The 21,253-nt window shown below is 46.3% G+C and overlaps 1 protein-coding gene across 3 annotated transcripts in view; it reads left to right on the forward strand.

The window, feature by feature from the left end:
- The first annotated feature begins 20,413 nt into the window (after positions 1 to 20,413).
- TMEM240 (transmembrane protein 240) overlaps positions 20,414 to 21,253 on the forward strand; it is a 198,664-nt gene continuing 197,824 nt past the window's right edge. For 2 of the 3 annotated variants that reach the window (XM_068240582.1, XM_068240583.1), the window contains exons 1-2: positions 20,414 to 20,560; positions 20,807 to 20,913. In XM_068240582.1, coding sequence (XP_068096683.1) covers positions 20,504 to 20,560; positions 20,807 to 20,913 — 164 coding nt within the window. In that variant the 5' untranslated portion in view covers positions 20,414 to 20,503. Of the gene's footprint in view, positions 20,561 to 20,771; positions 20,914 to 21,253 lie in introns of all 3 variants that reach the window. The other variant, XM_068240584.1, reaches the window with a different exon arrangement.

The following is a 21,253-nucleotide window of genomic DNA, read 5'->3' on the forward strand; positions in this document are numbered from 1 at the left end:
GTGCGCTAAGGGGCCCAAAGTCCTATGAGTACCTTTAGGATTTTACGGGTCATTTTGAGGCATTTGGTTTCTAGACTACTCACAGTTTAGGGCCCCTAAAATGCCAGGGCAGTATAGGAACCCCACAAGTGACCCCATTTTAGAAAGACTACCGTATATACTCGCATACAAGCCGAATTTTTGACCCCCAAAATGGGGGTCAAAAGTTGGGGGGTCGGCTTGTATGCGAGTCTTCCCTGGTGGTCTAGTGGTGGGTGGGTGGTCCGCGCCCCGCTCCCCCCTCCCCGCTCCCCCCCCGGCCGCCGCTGCTAATACCTGTTTAGGCAGCGGCCGCTTCCTAATCCGCGTTCCTCTTCTTAAGTGTCTTCTCAGAGTATCACAGCAGCGCGCCCGGCGCTGCTGCTGTGACGATGCAGGGGGCAGGAAAGAGCGGTTCCCTTGGCAACGGCGATACAGATCGCCGCTATAGGGAGCCGCGCTCTTTCCTGCACTCTACATCGTCACAGCAGCAGCGCCGGGCGCGCTGCTGTGATACTCTGAGAAGAAACTTAAGAAGAGGAACGCGGATTAGGAAGCGGCCGCTTCCTAAACAGGTAATAGCAGCAGCGGGGGGCGGGGGGGCGGAGCACTACCTACCTATGCTGGGCACTAAACTGGGCACTATACTGGCTAAACTGGGCACTATACTAGCTAAACTGGGCACTATACTAGCTAAACTGGGCACTATACTGGCTAAACTGGGCACTATACTGGCTAAACTGGGCACTATACTAGCTAAACTGGGCACTATACTGGCTAAACTGGGCACTTTACTAGCTAAACTGGGCACTATACTGGCTAAACTGGGCACTTTACTAGCTAAACTGGGCACTATACTAGCTAAACTGGGCACTATACTGGCTAAACTGGGCACTATACTGGCTAAACTGGGCACTATACTAGCTAAACTGGGCACTATACTGGCTAAACTGGGCACTTTACTAGCTAAACTGGGCACTATACTGGCTAAACTGGGCACTTTACTAGCTAAACTGGGCACTATACTAGCTAAACTGGGCACTATACTGGCTAAACTGGGCACTATACTGGCTAAACTGGGCACTATACTAGCTAAACTGGGCACTATACTGGCTAAACTTGGCACTATACTAACTAAACTGGGCACTTTACTAGCCATACTGGGGCACTATACTAGCTAAACTGGGCACTATACTAGCTAAACTGAGGCACTACCTACCCATACTGGGCGCTATACTGGCTATACTGGGCACTATACTGGCAATACTGGGCACTTTACTAGCTATACTGGACACTACCTACCTATACTGGGCACTATACTAGCTATACTGGGACACACTGGGGGGCTGCACCAATCCAGCATTTCCTACCCCCGGCTTATATGGGGGTCAATCATTTTTCCCTGTTTTTTCAGGGAAAAGTTGGGGGGTCGGCTTATATGCGGGTCGGCTTATATGCGAGTATATACGGTATACCCCAAGGTATTCCGTTAGGAGTATGGTGAGTTCATAGAATATTTTATTTTTTGTCACAAGTTAGCGGAAATTGATTTTTATTGGGTTTTTTTTTCACAAAGTGTCATTTTCTACTAACTTGTGACAAAAAATGAAATCTTCTATGAACTCACCATACTCCTAGCGGAATACCTTGGGGTGTCTTCTTTCTAAAATGGGGTCACTTGTGGGGTTCCTATACTGCCCTGGCATTTTAGGGGCCCTAAACCGTGAGGAGTAGTCTAGAAACCAAATGCCTCAAAATGACCCGAAAATCCTAAAGGTACTCATAGGACGTTGGGCCTCTTAGCGCACCTAGGCTGCAAAAAAGTGTCACATGTGGTATTGCCGTACTCAGGAGAAGTAGTATAATGTGTTTTGTGGTGTAGTTTTACACATACCCATGCTGAGTGGGAGAAATATCTCTGTAAATGAGAATTTTTTATTTATTTATTTATTTTTTTACACATCATTGTCCATTTACAGAGATATTTCTCCCACCCAGCATGGGTATGTGTAAAAATACACCCCAAAACACATTATACTACTTCTCCTGAGTACGGCGATACCACATGTGTGACTTTTTTGGCAGCCTAGTTGCGCAAAGGGGCTCAAAGTCCAATGAGTACCTTTAGGCCTTACAGGGGTGCTCACAATTTAGCAAACCCCCCCCCCCCCCCATATTCCAGGACAGTTAACAAACCCCACAAATGACCCCATTTTGGAAAGAATACACCCCAAGGTATTCCATGAGGGGCATGGTGAGTTCATAGAAAATTTTATTTTTTGTCATAAGTTAGCAGAAAATGAGACTTTGTGAAAACAACAAACAACAATTTCTGCTAACTTGTGACAAAAAATAAAATCTTCTATGAACTCACCATGCACCTCACGAAATAATTTGGGGTGTATTCTTTCCAAAATGGCGTCATTCGTGGGTTCTGTCCTGGCATTTTAGGGTCTCTGCAATCATTACATGTATGGCTAGTATTAGGAGTTTCTGCTATACTCCTTATATTGGGCATACGGGTAATGCACTCTGGGCTGAAAGGAAAAATAAACGGCAAAGAATCAATCAATGTGGATGAAAAAATATCTGCCAAAAAAGTGAAGAAAAAAAAAAAAGAGGGGAAGGCGTCTACCAGGACATAGGAGCTGCCACCCAAAAACGTCCAAACCCACTTAGCTCGTATGCCCTGGCAAACCTGATTTCTCCTTTCACATCGATCGATGTGCTTGCTTGGGATGTACTGTTTGATGCCAATTGCCAGAGTTCTTTATTGATACAAAGTGCTTGCTAAACTAACTACAACACCGCCCCTCAGCTCATATGCCTCGGCAAACGTATATTTTTTTTCACTGCGGAGGAGAAATCTTGTCCTGCAGCACTGCCGCACCAACTTTTTGTAACCTGACAGCTGCGCAATGCTTCTGTTAGGATGCACCATCAGTGCTGCAGCTGGTTGGTCGGTCGGTCGCTCGGTTGGTTGGTCCATCTGGAAGGGTAACGGATGGAAAAAAGAGAGAAGAAAAAAAAAAAACAAGCAGCAAAGCAATAACTTCATTAACATCAACTTTTATAAACTTTATTGAACATTTTTAAACCAAACATTAACATTGAGAACCAAACGTTAACTTTTTTGCTTACCTGTTTTTTTGTTTTTTTTTGGGGGGGGGGGGGAGGGGGTTTCTTACCTTTCCGAGGACAAACCTCTCCTCCCCCATGGGACAATGTGCAAAGTGCAAATCGCACAGAGATGTGGCGAAGTACATTATGCACTTTGTCCCAAGTGAAAGAGACAGGTTTCTGGCAGCCCTGTGTATTAGGGTCTCTGGAAACCTGATGTCTGGGTTCACACTGCATATTGGCGTATCCGGTGGGTCGCGAGCACCGCATCGCCCAAAACAGACCTTCAGGGAATACCGCAAGAGTAGCATTCGACTTAGTAATCGCATTCGGCCTAGTAATTAACTGCATCACCGTAGACTATCATGACTTCCGGGTCGACCCAAATTGCCGCAGAAGCCACACAGTAACGTAGGCATGCACTAGCGTTAAGTCAAGCACTTCCAGCGTAGGGGGGGACCGCAAAGTGTGACTTTGGCTAGGCAATTTTCCCTAACGCATTGCGCCAGTGTGGAATAGCACAGAGACCCTTGTTTACCTACTGCTGTCTGGAGTTCCCTACTTTCTAAACGTGTATCTGCTCATGATACCTCTGGAAACACTCCCCTAGGCATAGGACAGGTGGGACAGTAAACAGTGGTGTCATGCCTTATTCCAGCCCTGCTGCAGACACTACAATGTTTTCACTACAATGTTTTTTCGCCGGGCGGATCGCTCAAACTCACTCTTATCAAGCGAACGATAGTCTGTACACACGCCCGATTTAGCGGGCGAACGACGGGACGTTCAAACGACCCATCGTTTGCGGAAATCCGACGTGTGTATGCGCTTAACTGTAGAGAACAAAGCTGTTGTAAATAGCCAATTGAATTAGATAAACAAACACTTTTTATACCAGCGTCTGGTTTTTTGGGAAACTAAATAGGGCCCTAACATCTGGTCATCGAAGTCCACCCCTCCCATGTTAGCATTATAGTCGTGGATGGCGAAGAGTTTTTCAATTACCTCAGTTGCCCGCTGAATTTGCACTGTTGTGTCTGTGTGAATGGTGGACAGAAGGTAAACGTCCCTCTTGTCCTTCCATTTCACCGCGAGCAGGTAATCGGTACACAAGGCAGCCCTCTCCCCTCGTGCAAGCCGGGTACTAACAAGCCATTGGGGGAAGCCCTGGCGACTAGGCCGTGCGGTGCCACAGTAGCAGATTCCTTCTATCTTTAAATGCTGATAGAGGGCCACACTTGTGTAAAAGTTGTCCACATAAAGATGGTACCCCTTCTGGAACAAAGGTGACACCAAGTCCCACACAATCTTGCCACTGCTCCACAGGTAGTCAGGGCATCCGTCCGGCTCCAATTTTGAGTCTTTTCTCTCATAGACCCCAAAACCATAAGTATAGCCTGTGGCCTTTTCACAGAGCTTATACAGATTCACCCCATGCCGGGCGTGCTTACTTGGGATGTACTGTTTGATGCCAAGGCGCCCGGTAAAATGTACGAGGGACTCGTCTACGCAGATGTTCTGTTCAGGGGTATAAGCATCTGCAAATTTTGATGACAGGTGGTCTATGAGGGGCCGAATTTTGTGGAGCCAGTCACTTTGATGACAGTTTGTGTTGTCATTAAAGTGCAGAAAGCGCAGAATCATCTCAAATTGTGTCCTGGACATGGCAGCAGAGAACATGGGCATGTGATATATTGGGTGCGTAGACCAATAAGACCGCAATACATTCTTTTTGACTAGACCCATGTTAAGGAGAAGGCCCCAAATAATGTTAAGTTCAGAAACTTAGAGTGGTTTCCACCGAAAAGGCTGGGCATAAAAGCTTCTTGGATTGGCGGTTACGTATTGTGTGGCATAACGGTTAGTCTCAGCCACAATTAAGTCGTAGAGATCATCGGTGCAGAACAGGTGAAAAAAAGTCTAGGGCCGATCCTAGATTATCTGTCTCCACCTGGACTCCAGACTGGGCGGGGAAAAGGGGCAGTACGGGTGCGGCAGAACCAGGGGATTGCCAATTGGGATTTGCCAGCACCTCTGGAAGACTATGGGTAGTACGGGCCCGTTTTCATGGTGGCTGCGACTCGGGTCTTAATACACTTGCCACGAACCAGTTTCAACTTCCATTCTGGTGCTCACCACTTCACCAGGGTCTACAGAAGTACTGGTGCTAGGTCCAGGAGCTGCTGCGCTGCTGCTGTATGCCTCACCATGAAACCTCAGACCAGCATTAGCACCACTCTGCTGTCCTTGAGGCTGATCTTGCGCCACCTGTGGTCCAGTGACATGGGGTGTGGTAAGCCTGGCTCTAGCCGGAACCTCAACCTCATCATCACTATCGGTCAGAGAGCCACTGCTGTCTACAGGTTCGAACTCTGACCCAGGAGATTCGTTGGATGAGTCGTCCCAATCGTCCTCATCAAACTGGGCCATGTAGGGGGGAGTGATCAGAGGGAGATCTAAGGGCAGGTGGGTGATCAGGAGCCCGCAGTGACAGGTGGTGACAGGGTGATTGATAGGTGATCAGTAGGTAATTACAGGGGAGAATATATGCAAGCAATGCACTGGCGAGGGGGTCTGTGGGCGATCTGAGGGTGTGGGCGAGTGATTGGGTGCCTGCAAGGGGCAGATTAGGGTATAATCTGATGGGTAGCAGTGACAGGTGGTGACAGGGGGGGATTGATAGGTGATCAGTGGGTGTTTAGAGGGGAGAACAGATGTAAACAACTCACTTGGGAGGTGATCGGGGGGGGGGGGGGGGGAGTGGTCTGAGGGCGATCTGAAGGTGTGGGTGGGTGATCAGATGCTCGCAAGGGGCAGGTTAGGGTTTGATCTGATGGGTGGCAGTGACAAGGGGTGATTGATGGGTGATTAACAGGTGATCAGTGGGTGATTACAGGGGAGAATAGATGTATACAGTATGCAGGGGGGAAGTCTGGGATCTGAGGGTGTGGGGGGGGGGTGATCAGGAGCCCCCAGGGACAGTTTAGGACCTGATCTAAAGGATAGCGTTGACGTTGACAAATAGTGGCAGGGAGTGATTGATGGGAGTTTAGGGGGGTGAGGTGCAAACAGTACACTGAAGGGGTGATCGGGGGGGGGGGGGGGGGGGGCTGGGTCTGAGGGGTGCTGTGGGTGATCAGTGGGTCTGTGTGCCTAAATGTGTGTGTGTGTGTGTTTGAACTTACAGTGCTGCCGTCCTCTCTGGTGGTCGATCGATCACTGTGACCATCAGGGAGGAGGCACCTTGTATAATACACTTTGTTTACCTAACAAAGTGAATTATACAGTTTCTATTGGCTAAATCAAAAAGTTACAACCCGCCAGCGCTGCTAATTGGCCGGCAGGTTGACATCACAGGTGGGTGGAGCCTAATGCCGGCGATGCGCTCGATCGCCCGCAATCCTGTCCTCCAGGTGCCACCGCCCATTGGCGTTACGCGGTCCTGGGGGAGCCGCCTTGCCGCTGCCCATAAGTAGTGGGCGGTCGGCAAGTGGTTAATACAGTAAAATATGGGAGTAATGTTCCGATATCTTAAAATCGTTAATACTCATATACTACAATGTTGTTTTACACAATCAGGCTGCTCAAAGAATCAATCTGAATCAGAGCCAGGTCAGCCACAAGGCAATTCTAGGCAGTTGCCTAGGGCCTGGAGAGAGTCTAGGGGCCTGGTGGATGCTAGCCCCCACCAAATCTTACAAATAAAAAGCTAGATGGCCACCAGCAGTGGGCAGAAATTGCTATCTGTCCTAGGGCCCCATTTCTGATCTGAATGTATGAAGGAAAATTGTTAGGCCCACAACACAGAAATTATTACTCAAACGGTTTCTTAAGGACATTCATACAGTGATGATGGGAAGAACTGCACTAAAGCACAGGTCCATTAACTGCTGACCAAGTAGCCAACTTCAGTTTCTGTGATGTGGCTTCTGTACCTGATGGAGGCCCAAACACCACCATCTTTGCACCTCCCCATTAAACATGGCCCATATGCAATTAACTTTATCTCCCGAGTTTTCTCCCAGAAGATAGTTTTTTAACTTTTTTTTTTAAATAACTTTTCAGCACTCTGCAATTGAAAAGTACCAAAAAGTAAGTAAAAAAGAATTATCAAATTATTTTGAGTATTTTCTCGCTTGCTGGTGGTTTAAAATGCATTTATTGGCAATGTGTAAAATATCACCTAGGAGAAAACTAAGGAGAAAAAAATAATTGCATATGGGCCCATGGCCATAACTTTTTCTCTTGAGTTATCTTCTGAGCCTGCGCAGTACAGCCCGGAGGACGTCCGATGACGTCAGCGCGCACGAGTGACACGCACTTTGGAGCGCAGAAGAAGCCCGGTCAGGTCAGGCTCGTCACCGGAGACCACCGGGAGCCTGCGGAGCGGCGCCGAGGGCACCTCCTGCCTGCCACGGCCTGAAGGAAGCCCCAGGTAAGTGGATTTGGATTTTTATTTTTTTTTATACAGTCCCTGAACCTTCCCTTTAAGTGTAAATGAGGCCTGAAGGTGGCCACTAACGATTACATTTTTAGAGAAAAATCGTTTGAGCGATCAGATAATTCTGATCGGAAGTGAAATTGTTCACTGAACCACCAACGAACCAATCTATGCTTCCTATCTATCACAACCGACAACAGAATCCAAATTTTGGTTTGAGGAAAATCCAATTGGATGACTATTTTTATAATCGTTTGTAATCGATTGTGCCCATCAACGGAAATTATTTAAAACCAATCCAATCAGAATTTCTGATTGCTCTAACAATTTTTCACTAAAAATTGGACTGTTAGTGACCACCTTCAGCAGGACCTTTAACCTCCTGGGCGATAATCCCGAGCTCAGCTCGGGCTATACCGCCGCGGAGGATTTCTCAGGCCCTGCTGGGCCGATTTGCATATTTTTTTTGTTACACGCAGCTAGAACTTTGCTAGCTGCATGTAACATCCGATCGCTGCCACTCGCTGCCGATCCGCCGCTACCCGCCGCGTTATAGAGACCCCGTGCACAGCCTGGCCAATCAGTGCCAGGCAGCACTGAGGGGTGGATCGGGACTCCCTTTGACGGCACGACGTCGATGACGTCATCGTGGACATTGCCATGGCGACGGGGAAGCCAAACAGTAAATCCCGTTCTGAACGGGATTTTCTGTTTGCTCTGATCGCTAAGCTAGCTACATGATTAAATTAAAAAAAACATTTAAAAAAGTGCTTTCCTGCCCCCCCTGGCGATGTTATTGTATCGCCCAGGAGGTTAAAGATGCTTTTTGGAGTGCAGTCTATTCTATTATTCTTAATGCTCCACAATACAAGACAATAACCACCCTGGCGTTCTATTAAGATCGCCAGGGCGGCTGCATGAGGGTTTTTTTTAAATAAAAAAAAAACTATTTCATGCAGCCAACTGAAAGTTGGCTGCATGAAAGCCCACTAGATGGCGCTCCGGAGGCGTTCTTCTGATCGCCTCCGGCGGCCAAAAGTAACACGGAAGGCCGCAATGAGCAGCCTTCCGTGTTTTGCTTACTTCGTCGCCATGGCGACGAGCGGAGTGACGTCATGGATGTCAGCCGACGTCCTGACGTCAGCCGCCTCCGATCCAGCCCTTAGCGCTCGCCGGAACTATTTGTTCCGGCTGCGCAGGGCTCAGGTGGCTGGGGGGACCCTCTTTCGCCGCTGCTCGCGGCGGATCGCCGCAGAGCGGCGGCGATCGGGCAGCACACGCGGCTGGCAAAGTGCCGGCTGCGTGTGCTGCTCTTTATTTGATCAAAATCGGCCCAGCAGGGCCTGAGCGGCACCCTCTGGCGGTAATGGACGAGCTGAGCTCGTCCATACCGCTAAGGTGGTTAAAGGAACTTTGGCAAAAGCATCTTTGAAATTTATACTGAGATTTACACTGGTCTTATATTATTATTATGGATTTACATATTCTGTGGTGCTGTACGGAGTAAGAAACAAACATGGAGTACTTAATGAGTGTGGAGACCCAGAGGCAACAGACAGCGGTGTCGTGATGGCACAGGGGGCAGGCATGGTGCCCATGGTGTGATGGTGCCCATGTCATGAGCCATGCCTGTACCCCTCTAGATACGCCACTGATTCCACTCCTCTCTGTGGCGATAACTAGCATAAACATTAATCAGAGGAAGCAGACAGTGTGATGATGATGGTGGTTGCCACAAACTCAACACAGGAGCAATGTGGGTTTATAGAGGCAATTTGGTTGGTATCAATTCTAAATTAATCAGTGACATTTATGATGGGAGGATTTTATGTGATACTAACCCACCTTTTTTTCACTTGCAAAAAACTAAAATGATACATTTTCAGTTGACTGTAGTGGTCAATTGTCTATGACCACTCTGCCAGCAGCACTGAACGTACTGTTTGACAAAAAAACTGAATGCCAGTCAAGAAAGAAGCTTGATCAATACTGTGCTAATTATGCAGGGCTGGTCCTAGACTTTCTGAAGCACACTTTAGAGAATGTGCCCCCCCCCCACCCCGGAAACGCTGATATATAAATATATATCTCCCCATCATATATACCCCATCACTGGCGAGAGACTTCCATAGCCAGTCAAAGGGGAAGCCTTGGCGGGGGTTCTGGCACAGCCCGGCCAATCACTGCTACCGTACCAGTGGCCAAGCAGATGTCACTACAACTGATCGAGTGCAGTGATTGGCCCAAAGATGGCGCCATGGTCCCACCCGCTAGACCATCGGCACCAGTTAGTAAAAGGAGCAACGCCCCCTAGATTTTGACGCCTGACTCGTGATTAGAGTGGCTTCATGGTAGGTCTACCCCTGCAATTAAAGGCAGCTATGAAGCCTCTTGACCTAAAACGAATTGGCCAAAATCTACAACAGAAGGATTAGCGCACAACATTCACTGCCACCACACAGCTTGTAGATCCACTCACCAGCTCCTTAGTTCATATAAAATGATCATATGCATATGCTCTGGGCTCTGCCTCTCTTCTCTCTGTTTTTCTGTTTGCATGCAAAATAAATCAACTCTGCATAGTGTGATACCATCTTAAAAAGTTTTATTTGGAGTTGACAACTGACTTCCTCCAGTTGCCCACTCCATGCAGTGGCGCTGTTCAGCTGGTGTCCGCCGTCTCCTCCACTTCTCGGCTTGCTCGCTCAATATCTCCTTCCCAACTGGTTTTGTCCATGTGATTTTCTCACTTTATCCCCTTGAGAAAGACACATAGACAAAACCGGTCGGGGAGGAGCTATTGAGCGAGCCGGGAAGCGGAGGAGACCAGCCGGACAGTGGTGTTGCGTGGAGTGAGCAGCTGGAGGCAGTTTGTTGTCAACCCCAAACCAGCGCTCTACTTGTATGCCTGTAAAAAACATACCTGGAATGTGTGAGTTTTTCCTTTATATTTTAAGTGGTGGAATGAAACTTTTTAAGAAGCTATCACGCTATGTAGAGTTTATCTATTTTGCATGCAAACGGGAAAACGGACAGGGGAGAGGCAGAGCCCTGAGCAGACCAGATGGGCTGGAAACATTAAATGCACACATATGATCATTTTGTATGATCTAAGGAGCTGGTGAGTGGATCTACGAGCCATGTGATGGTGGTGGTGAATGTTATGCACTGATCCTACTGCAGTAGATTTTGGATTATTTGATTGGCAAGTGGAGCAACAATCTAGAATGGGAGAAAGAGTGTTTGTACTGTATTTTGTCATTGCGCACAGACTTTTGGATTTTGACTTAAACTAATCACTCCATCAGGACATGCCTCATCTTCATAACTGCTACTACCACCAGCCAGAAATGAACCAGCATAATTGCGCACCATCTGCTTTAACTATTGTCGATGGCTATGGCCATGCACTTCTGTTGTTTGAGCTAGTCCTACTAGATCTCACCAGGTATCCAGAAGATTGAGCCTGCATTGACCAAGATGTGCGTGGCCTGGTGCCACTACTGCTACTGCTGCTACAGGTGAAGAAGGTGCAAGCAGTGAGATCCCTGTGTGGATTGTGGTAGGGGGAATTCATTACACAGCCAATCACATTGTACTCTGTACTATGAGCTGCTCTGCAGAGGAGACAGAATACCTGCATCTTTAGCACCTGGAGTCTGAATGAGGTGAGCTGTAATCCCTGTCTGTCTATACCCACCCACTGCACAGTAACTCTGCAGATGGGGAAGCAGGGAGCACAGTGACAGGACAGGGAACCCGAGGAGAAGGAGGATAGAATTTGGGCCCCTTCCCTGGGCCCTCACTGTTTTTGTGCACATAGGCTGGATTCTATCCAGCCTTTGCCTTAGCCTGGCCCTTAGTTGAAGAAAAAACACAGCGCAGCTCCCTCCCCTTTGAGATATTTCATTCCTGCTATATCAACAGTAGGAGTTTAGCCCTGAAAGGAGGGCTTCATATTAACCACCCTCCCTTGCAGGTTGCTGCCTCCACTGCTTAATCCTGGCTCAGTGAGGTTCCCAGTGATAGAAGCAAGGGTTTCTGGTGCTATCTGAAAATCCCTGGGTGATCAGATAAGAATCCCAGCTCTGGCTAAACCCCTTACACATTTCACCAGTGAGTAAATGTTTGAGAGGGTTGTCATTTGTAATATCTGTAATTTGTTAGGTGTTTTAAGTAGTCATAGGCTATTACTTTCATCATCATTTTCGTGAAAATGTCACATTTACGTACAGATAAGAATATTATCAAAAATATATGGACATGAGAAAACACATTTTTGCAAACATTCCTTGAAAATGTGCAGACATAATTAAGTTCATTTTTTTTGCCAAAATGCATTGAATTCTACTGTATGCGCTTGAGAAATGTGCATGAAAAAAATATTTTGAACAGATAAGAATTAAAAAATATACGGGCATGCGAACACACATTTCACCAAATGCATTGAAGTCAATGGGCATGAAAAAACACATTTTCAGGAATGTTCGCATTTTGACAAAAATGTTAACCTGCAAAATTACCAAAAAAATATTGAGTCAGGCAAAATGTACATTTTGATGTACAACTAAGTTCTGTAAAAATATGGGCTCATCCTTAGTTATCGGGGCTCATCACCAGGTCACCCATCCTCACCAGCTCCTTAGATTACAGTCTTTTTCCTCATCTCTGCACGTTGATTGTAGTATAGCTCCTGTTCGGCTGATTTCAAGCATTTCTCTCCATTGTTGACTGCCAACTTTACTATTCATGTTGATTGCAGTCTTGTTCCTGCCCTATTGATTACAAGCATTTCTCCCCATTGTTGACTGTAAGCTCTTCTCATGTTGATTGCAGTCTGGCTCCTGCCCTGTTAATTGCAGTCATGTCAGTTTGCTCAAAGAGCCCCTGGAGGAGGTTTCAACCAGATGAAGCCTGTATGCAACATAGGGTGAAAACTCCTATCAATGAGAAAGGAGCTGGACTGCAATCACCATGAGCAGAAGACGGCAATCAACAAGGAAGGAGCCATACTGCAATGAAGGGTGCTGATAAAGATGGGTCCTGGAGAAGAACCTTGAAGACCTCTAGAAAGTTGCAGCGAATACAATTCTAACCCCCCCTCCCCCCCCCTTCCCTGTGTGTTTTATTGTCTCTAAAGTTTTCAGACTGGACATATGCATAAGGGGTATCAGGAGACCCCCTGTACACATTGGCCAGAGCTGTGGTGTTGTTCTGATTTTGAGGTGATTGGATAGAAACATAAACTCTTTCTCTAACTACCAGTACCCTAAAGGGCCAGTGGGTTTACCAAAAATACTCTTGAGCCCACCAGCAGCATCATGGTTCCCATTGCTGATATAGTGGAGTTGCTATAGTTCCGGGGGAATTGGGTCATACTTGTTTTATTTTAATATGTAAGTTTAAAAAAAAAAAGATAATTATAAAAGCCTTAAAATTGCTGTGGGCCTGTTGCATGCAAGTCTTAAAATAGTTCTTAACCCAGCCTTGCCAGACGAATAGATAGCTTTCATGAATCCCTTGGTAAATTTGAAATGAGATAATTTATGTGCACTTTTTGCACATGCATTAAGTAGGCACTAAATAATACAAAACATTTCTCTCGCCTTCCTATTGTTAGTGGGGTAAAATACTTACAAGATTACAAAGTTAGATAAAACAGGCATTGTGTACATTAGTAAGTTCAGCAAAAGCAGTCCAAATAGAACTCAAGGCTCGGCAGATGATTTATTCAATGCTCATGTTTATCACCAATTGTGGTTACACAGCATACAAAACCAGCACAACGTTTCAGCCCTCCTTACATCAAACTCTCACATATAAAGACAATGTATTCACACACCACAACCTAATGATTTGGGGGGCTCAATCTTGAAACATTAGTTAACCCTCAGAACAGTATGTCACTTTAACCCCCTTGCCATTCCAATTCTGACGGCAAGGGGGCGGCGCAGCACTTTTTTTTAAATTTTTTATTTTTTAAATCATGTAGCGAGCCCAGGACTCACTACATGATAGCCGCTGAGCAGCGGCATTCCCCCACCCACTCCGATCGCCTCCGGCGATCAGAGTAAGCAGGAAAACCCGTTCAGAACGGGATTTCCTGCTTGGCTTCCCTGGTCGCCATGGCGACGGGGCGGTATGACGTTACCGACGTCATGGACATCGGGACATCAGAGGGAATCCCGATCCACCCCTCAGTGCTGCCTGGCACTGATTGGCCAGGCGGCGCAAGGGGTCTGGAGGAAGGAGGGGGGGGGGGGGGGGGCGGTGGCGATCGTAATATGCACGCAGCTAGCAAAGTGCTAGCTGCGTGCAATAAAAAAAAATGCAAGTCGGCCCAGCGGGGCCTGAGAAATCCTCCTGCGCAGGTTATCCCGAGCTGAGCTCAGGATAACCGGCAAGGAGGGTAACTACTTATTATTTTATAGACAGGTTATCTACACCCTGCAGGACTTCACTTACCATCTCAGGGGTATAGATATTCCTCTGTGGCTTCTAATATGTGGCGCACGTTAACCCCTTACTTCCCCCAAAATAAAAAAAAAGTCTCCAAAATAAAACATTTGTTTAAAAAAAAAAGGATAGTATTAACCCTTTTGCGTGCCACAGTTTTTACACCTTAAAGTTTCTGACATTTTTGACACTTTGGCTGTGTCGTTTTGATACAGCAGTAACTTTTTAATTATCTATGCCATCTTAGTGATACATATCTTGTTTTTTCAGTACAATCTAGGCTTTCTTTGAGTAATATTTTTCTCCAAAACTATTTTGTTTTATAGTCAATTTATCGGGAAAACTTAGGCGTAAATGCAGAAAACAAACATTTTTTCTTTTTTCACCCTTCCTAATTTTCACATCGCAAGTTCCACGGTTATAAAACATTTACAAATAAATTATTTGGACCTTCCCGATTAAAATGATATCCCATATGCCACATTTTACTTCTATCCCCAGTCTGCGCGTCAGTGGCGATCGAATGCGTTCGCTAGGGCGACAGTTCAGGGGGCCCCCAGTGCTGTACAGATGCATCACTAGGCAAAGGCAGAGCATTACATCTGTAGAGCATTGGAGCCTGAAACTTTCACCCTAGCGATTGCATCCGATCGCTACAGGCGGCAGTCATTAAACGTTTATAAACAGGCATAGGTATTGCAGGGGTTAATAATGGGTTAATAGGATAAGTTTGGGTTAAAAATTAATGGGGAATTAAAAAAAAATTATTTTATTGGGCCCATGTCACTTTATTTTTTTCTAACTTTACTGAATGATTGTTGCTAGCTAACAATCATTAACAGGACCATTAACGTGACTGTGTCTACGTCCTAGAACACACAGGAGAACTAATTAAGACGTAGAATCTACGTCCTGGAACCTTAACCAGTTAAAAAAAAATCCTAAATAGTTACACAAGGGATTCAACACTTTTAACCTCTTGAGGACTGCAGTGTTAAACCCCCCTAGTGACCAGGCCATTTTATGTAAAATTGGCCACTGCAGCTTTAAGGCCAAGCTGCAGGGCGCACAACACAGCACACAAGTGATTCCCCTCCCCCCCTTTTCTCCCCACTAACAGAGCTCTCTGTTGGTGGGGTCTGATCGCTCCCCCCCATGTTTATTTTTATACAAATATTTTTGTTTATTTATTTTTTAATAAAAAACCCTATTTCTTTAAAGATTCCCCCCCCCCTCCCTGCCTCCCCCCACCAGTCTATCACAGCTTCAGCCTATCACCACCGATCGCTTCTAAGTCCCCTAGGGCATGGGTCCCCAACCTGGGGGCCGCGGCCCCCTGGGGGTCCTTGGGCAGATTTCTGTGGGGCCGCGGCTTCTCCCTCTCCCCCCGCGGCCGCCGCTCCTGTTACCTTATGAGCGGGCGGCCGCTTCCTTCTTTATATTCCTCCAGCCGCGGCTCTCCTCTTCACAGCATGTCGTATTACAGCAGCACTTCCTGCATGGCTACTGTAAGGAGCCAAGGGAGCCGGGACAGCGGTTTCCATGGTAACGGTGATGCGTATCGCCGCTACAGGAAGCCGCTACCCCGCCTCCTTCCCTCCTTACAGCAGCCGCGCAGGAAGCGCTGCTGTAATACAACATGCTGCGAAGAGGAGAGCCGCGGCTGGAGGAATATAAGGAAGGAAGCAGACGCCCGCTCATAAGGTAACAGGTGCGGCGGCCGCGGGGGGGAGAGGGCACCTCTGCTAGCTACACTGGGGCAGCTATACTGGGGTAACTACTGGCTACACTGGGCTAACTGTACTGGCTACACTGGGCTAACTGTACTTGCTACACTGGGCTAACTGTACTTGCTACACTGGGCTAACTGTACTTGCTACACTGGGCTAACTGTACTAGCTATACTGGGCTAACTGTACTTGCTACACTGGGCTAACTGTATTAGCTATACTGTGGTAACTGTACTAGCTATACTGTGGTAACTGTACTAGCTATACTGTGGTAACTGTACTTGCTATACTGGGCTAACTGTACTAACTATATTGGGGCAACTATACTACCTAACTAACTATACTGAGGCAACTATAGTCCTTATACAGGGGCAACTGTGTTAGCTACCTATACTGGGGGCAACTATACCTAGATACCTATATACTACACTCAAAATCAGGGAAAAGAGGGGGGGTGCCGCCAGGGCCGGGCCGAGGCATAGGCTGGAGAGGCTCCAGCCTCAGGGCGCAGTGTAGGAGGGGGCGCAGAATTCATTCAGCTGTCATTCCTAATTTTGTTTGAAGCAGAAAGAAATAAGAAAAGGGGATACATAGCAGTGACTGCACGCCAGATAACTAGATATTAAGGTGTTGGGGAGGTTGTGGGCCCTGTGGCGGCTCTTAGTCTAATAGCAATCAGTGTGTGAAAGCTGGGGTGGGAGGGATGGAGGGGTGCACTTTGGTGTCTCAGCCTTGGGTGCTGGAGGACCTTGTCCCGGCTCTGGGTGCCGCTGCCACTAACTACGCCCCCCCCCCCCCCTCGGGGGGCCCCACAGAAAAGTTTGGTCGGGATAGTGGGCCCCGGGCTTTAAAAGGTTGGGGACCCCTGCCCTAGGGGACAGCCATGTCACACGGTTGTCCCCAGTACAGCGCTGCTGCTGTACTGACGTAAACACGGCGGTTTCGCCATGTAACAGTCTCCCGAACAGTGATCACAGCTCGGAGACTGAAGGCGGAGCGGAGCCCCTCAAGCAGGACATGCGCGCACAGCCAGTGCGCGATCTCCTGTAAACTGCTGCCCCAGGACTTTACGCCGATCGTTAGGCAGTCCTGGGGCTGCCCCCGCGGCCACGCCCGTCAGCGTGATGCGGTCGGCAAGCAGTTATTATGTCTATCATGAGGGCTTGTAACTATTGACCAGACGCTATAAACCCAAAACAGGAAAATACACCTTTATTTCCAAATAATATATTGTCTCCAAACATTGAACATGTTGTGAGTACAGGGCAAATAAAATGTGTGGGTTTTATTTATAGTAGCATTGCTTATTTTAAAACTATAGGGGACGGAATTGGAGAAATAGTGTAATTTTTTTCATTTTTTTCTTGTTTTTCTATATAAAATGCATAGAAAATAAAATAATTACTGAAAACAAGTATCGCCCACAAAAAGCCTAATTTGTGGCGAAAAAAAAACATGGTATAGATCATTTTGTTGTGATAAGTAGTAATAAAGTTATTGGCTAATGAAAGGGAGAAGTGCTGAGAGGTGAAAATTGCTCTGCTCTATTAGGGTAAAAACCCCTTGGGGGTGAACTAGTGAAGGAAGCACCTGAGACTAATGTCCTCAATCAGACCCCCTGGTGTCTGCGTCCCCAGCCTGTCCATCCACCATGCCTCACGTCTTAGCAAATTTTGATCCGTGATGCATCCGTCGATCTGGAATATTGTTCCATCCCCAATCTTGCAGCCTGTTTGGTGGAATGGGTCCAAACGGGTCTGCTCCAACAAAGCAGTGTGAATAAATGTTGTTGATTAACAAAAGATCCATTTACATCCATTAGGATATGGTTTGTTATGATCCGCTAAATGGACCATTTTTGTGGCCAGTGTGAACCAGCACTTAAGGACCATTATTGTGAAAAAAATGAAGAATTTAAAATGCATGAGTGTGCATATGTATAAAAAGCACATTTGCCCCAGAATATACAATTCTTTTACAATATATTGAAAAAGCTGACCAACAGGTTTTGGACTAGTCAATTTCCTCATGGAGGATTCTCGGGGTCTTTATTTGCAAAAGCACTCCCTAAAAGGCAGTTGCTCAGTCCAACTGCCAGAATAGTGTGCAGTGAGTAGGTAGGCTGGCATCTTTGTATAGATCCTTTTCAGGGAGTGCATTTGCAAAGAATAAAGGAAATACTGACCATCCCCCAAGAGGAGATGGACTAGTCCAAAACCTGTCAGACCTGTAAGATTTTTACTGCTTACTATTAGCTACATCAACATAGGAGATAATGAAGTTACACTGCATTTTACACTGGGAAAAGTGCACTTCTTTTACATGTGTATTTACATTTTGTAATTTTGAGGGATAATGTTCCTTTTAATATAAAAAATGTTGACAGCCCACAATATGACATGTAGAAAGTGACAGAAAAAAATGCAGATGATTCTGGGTCTCTATCCACATAAACATGGTGCTATGGCAGTTTTACCTCAATCCCCATCTCAAAAAAAAATAACCTTAACTGGGTATCCCCATGCCAGTACCGGAAAGCAATCCAGAATATTTGCTTTTTGTGTTTCTTTTACCCATAAGAACCAATCAGCTATCATATTGTAAACTTTAAGAATGACTGCTGACATCTGCAAGGCGCAAAGTTCTTTTTCCCTTCATGGATTCCATACCCTTTTCCATTCACCCATACAAGCCTACCACCCTCTTTAGCAATGCAGTGTCTATTGGTCTATTAGCAAAGGCACCACTAGATGGCAACAGTAAGTAGATATCATGCACCATATTATGTGCCTGCTGAAGCCACCTATTTTGACACAAGTGGAGGAATCACCAGATCTCCATCCAGACCACGTATTGGACCATAGACACGTCCAGCTCTAATAAATGGCAGTCATCACTTTCAAACTTGCACAACATACATAGTACAGGGAAAAGTGGAAATAAGGCTCAGAAACCAATGAAAAATCTTCTTAACCTATGATCTGTTAGTGATGTATGGTTGCTATGGGATATGGCATTTTGCACAACATTATTGATGTTTTCTTCTCGATTAGCATATTGTGCAGTTGTGCAAGCAGAGTCACATGTATCCTCAGTTATGTCACATAATCGAAATCGTTTGATTTTGTAATAAAGAGATAACTGCTGTGGAATAAATATTTATTATAAACTATATTATAAACTAATATCATATATTTATTCAATTATTTAACAAATTATGATTTGTTGCTATGGGTTATAGCACTTTGCACTACAGTATAGCCACAAGTACACATCCTTCCAAAAGGCCCTATACATCAGGAATGCATGCCAGGGTTAACCCTAAGGTGCCATCAAAATCTAAATCGTGCTGTATTAAGTGCTTTCGTACAGGTAATCAATGTGTAGCTGATATGTAGCTCATAGGCTTGTGTTGCATAATCTCCTAACTATGCCTATTGCACTATCCTGGCCAGAGCCGTGCCTAGGCAGGTACTGGCAGCAGTAGATTCTGGCACATGACAAGGGGTGCTGTCAGGGCATCCATTGGCATTTTTACTTTCGTGGAGGTGCAGAATTTTTTTTAATTTTTACAAACTAGAAAAGGAACATTCATTTAATATGTATGCAATGCTGATTTATTTTAATATCACCTTATTTGCAATAAAATTATAATTTTACAGTGGGGATATATTTTTTTTCCATTGAGGGTGGAAGGAGGTGTTAGGATTTCCCTTTCCATAGAGGTGCACATGGTGTAACCCCCACCCACCCATATCCCCCCAGGCCCCGTAACAGACACCCATGGGTGCTGGGGGCATGGTATTCGGAGGGGTGCTATTGCTTCCCTGACTTTCGCTTTCTAGAGAGAGTTGTCCAGATGCCTGCTATTCACTTAAAACAATGGATGATGCTATTAGCATATTCTAGTAGGTGGAAGCCCAGTGGCGTACTGCATGGTGCAGAATATCAATTGTGGCTGCAATGTCACTGAAAGGGAACAGGGCGTGCAGGATGCTCCAACACATCACGTTTGCCCCCCTCTCTGGAGGGGACACACGACTCAGCTCCCCCCTACTTCCGCTGTGCCATCTGTGACTATAGAACCTACTTATGCCTTTAGGATTTTTTTATATTGGTTCATAGATGGGGAGAGGCGATTAGGAAGCGATCAGCCCTTATGACGCCAAGGGAGAAGGCTGCCCCGCTGCTTTGCCACCTCTGCTGTGCTGCCGTATAGAGATAACATCGAGTTTTGAAAAAAAAAAAAGAAAAGGAAAAAAGGATCCTCGAACCATTGACTTTCCCTGTGGCTGGATCAATGAGCGTTTGATGCAGAGAAGGGGTGTCTGCCTGGATGGCATTGTGGCAGTCCTAAAAATTAACAGTGAGGGAGGGAGGCAGAAAGAGAGAGATGCTTGTCACATTGGTTTTTATCATGGGGGGGAGAAGAAGAAGGGCCATCGACACTGAGCCGACCCCCACACTCCACTAAGAAAACCAAAGGGAGGGGGTTTGCTATTAATCCTTCAAAGAGAGCAATACAGTAGTTTACCAACATGATGGTGACTCTATACATCTATATGTAACTGGATCCTTTGGCTTGGCTTCAACATCAAGGATTGCAGCTTTTTGGGGGGGAGGTGGAGGGAGAGGGGGAGATGACCAGTTCTGACCTTTGCGGAGAAGAGGGAGGAAAGAGAAGAAGACAACCTGCTTTTTTGGGGGCAATACAAACAACCTTGTCAATTCCATATATATGCACATGAGCGCTAACACCATGATATTCATGGTACTGGGGGCGTCTGTTGTTATGGTAAGCCTCACTCTGTCACTTTATTTTACTAGCATGTTGATGTATTTGTAGCAATGTCATATTGGCTCTATTTGTGTATGTGTGTATACGTGTGTATGTGTGTGTATGCGTGTGTGTGCATCGTGTGTCCTTTGCAAGTAGTGGCAGTGTTGTGATGACTGCTCCAGTCTTTCTAGCCAGCAAACTAGAGTCAATGTTTTATTCCATCTAGAGTTGACCAGATGCCTTGGTTATGGGCTCTTACAGGCAATAGCTTGCTTGATGGACATGAACGCTCTTTTGGACCGATTTCACAATTACATCTTACCGCATTTAAGAGGGGAAGATCGGGTTTGTCACTGCAACTGTGGAAGGTGAGTCCCCTCCTTTATTGCTATTTGGTCTGTCTCCTGATTGCTTCTGATAATGCTGAGGCTTGCCTGGGTCTGAGCTGCCTAGCGATAGGCGATGCGCCTGGTTTCAGCACCTTGGATAATACAGCACCCTGGACAGCTCCGGGTCCCCCCTGCAGGACGTTGCTTGTGTTTTTGCATTATGTTTATCTATATTTTGATGCCACCCTCACTCTCGCCTCTCCCCTCCCCTCCTTCTTGTGTCCTGCTTGCATGGTAACAATGCAGTTGATGCTTATATATTTCCAATAAGGCAAGCGCAGGTTGGGGTATACAGGTGCCTGGAATCTCCCTGTGGACA

The sequence above is a fragment of the Hyperolius riggenbachi genome, chromosome 6 (genome assembly GCF_040937935.1).
Source record: "Hyperolius riggenbachi isolate aHypRig1 chromosome 6, aHypRig1.pri, whole genome shotgun sequence".
Lineage (NCBI taxonomy): Eukaryota > Metazoa > Chordata > Amphibia > Anura > Hyperoliidae > Hyperolius > Hyperolius riggenbachi.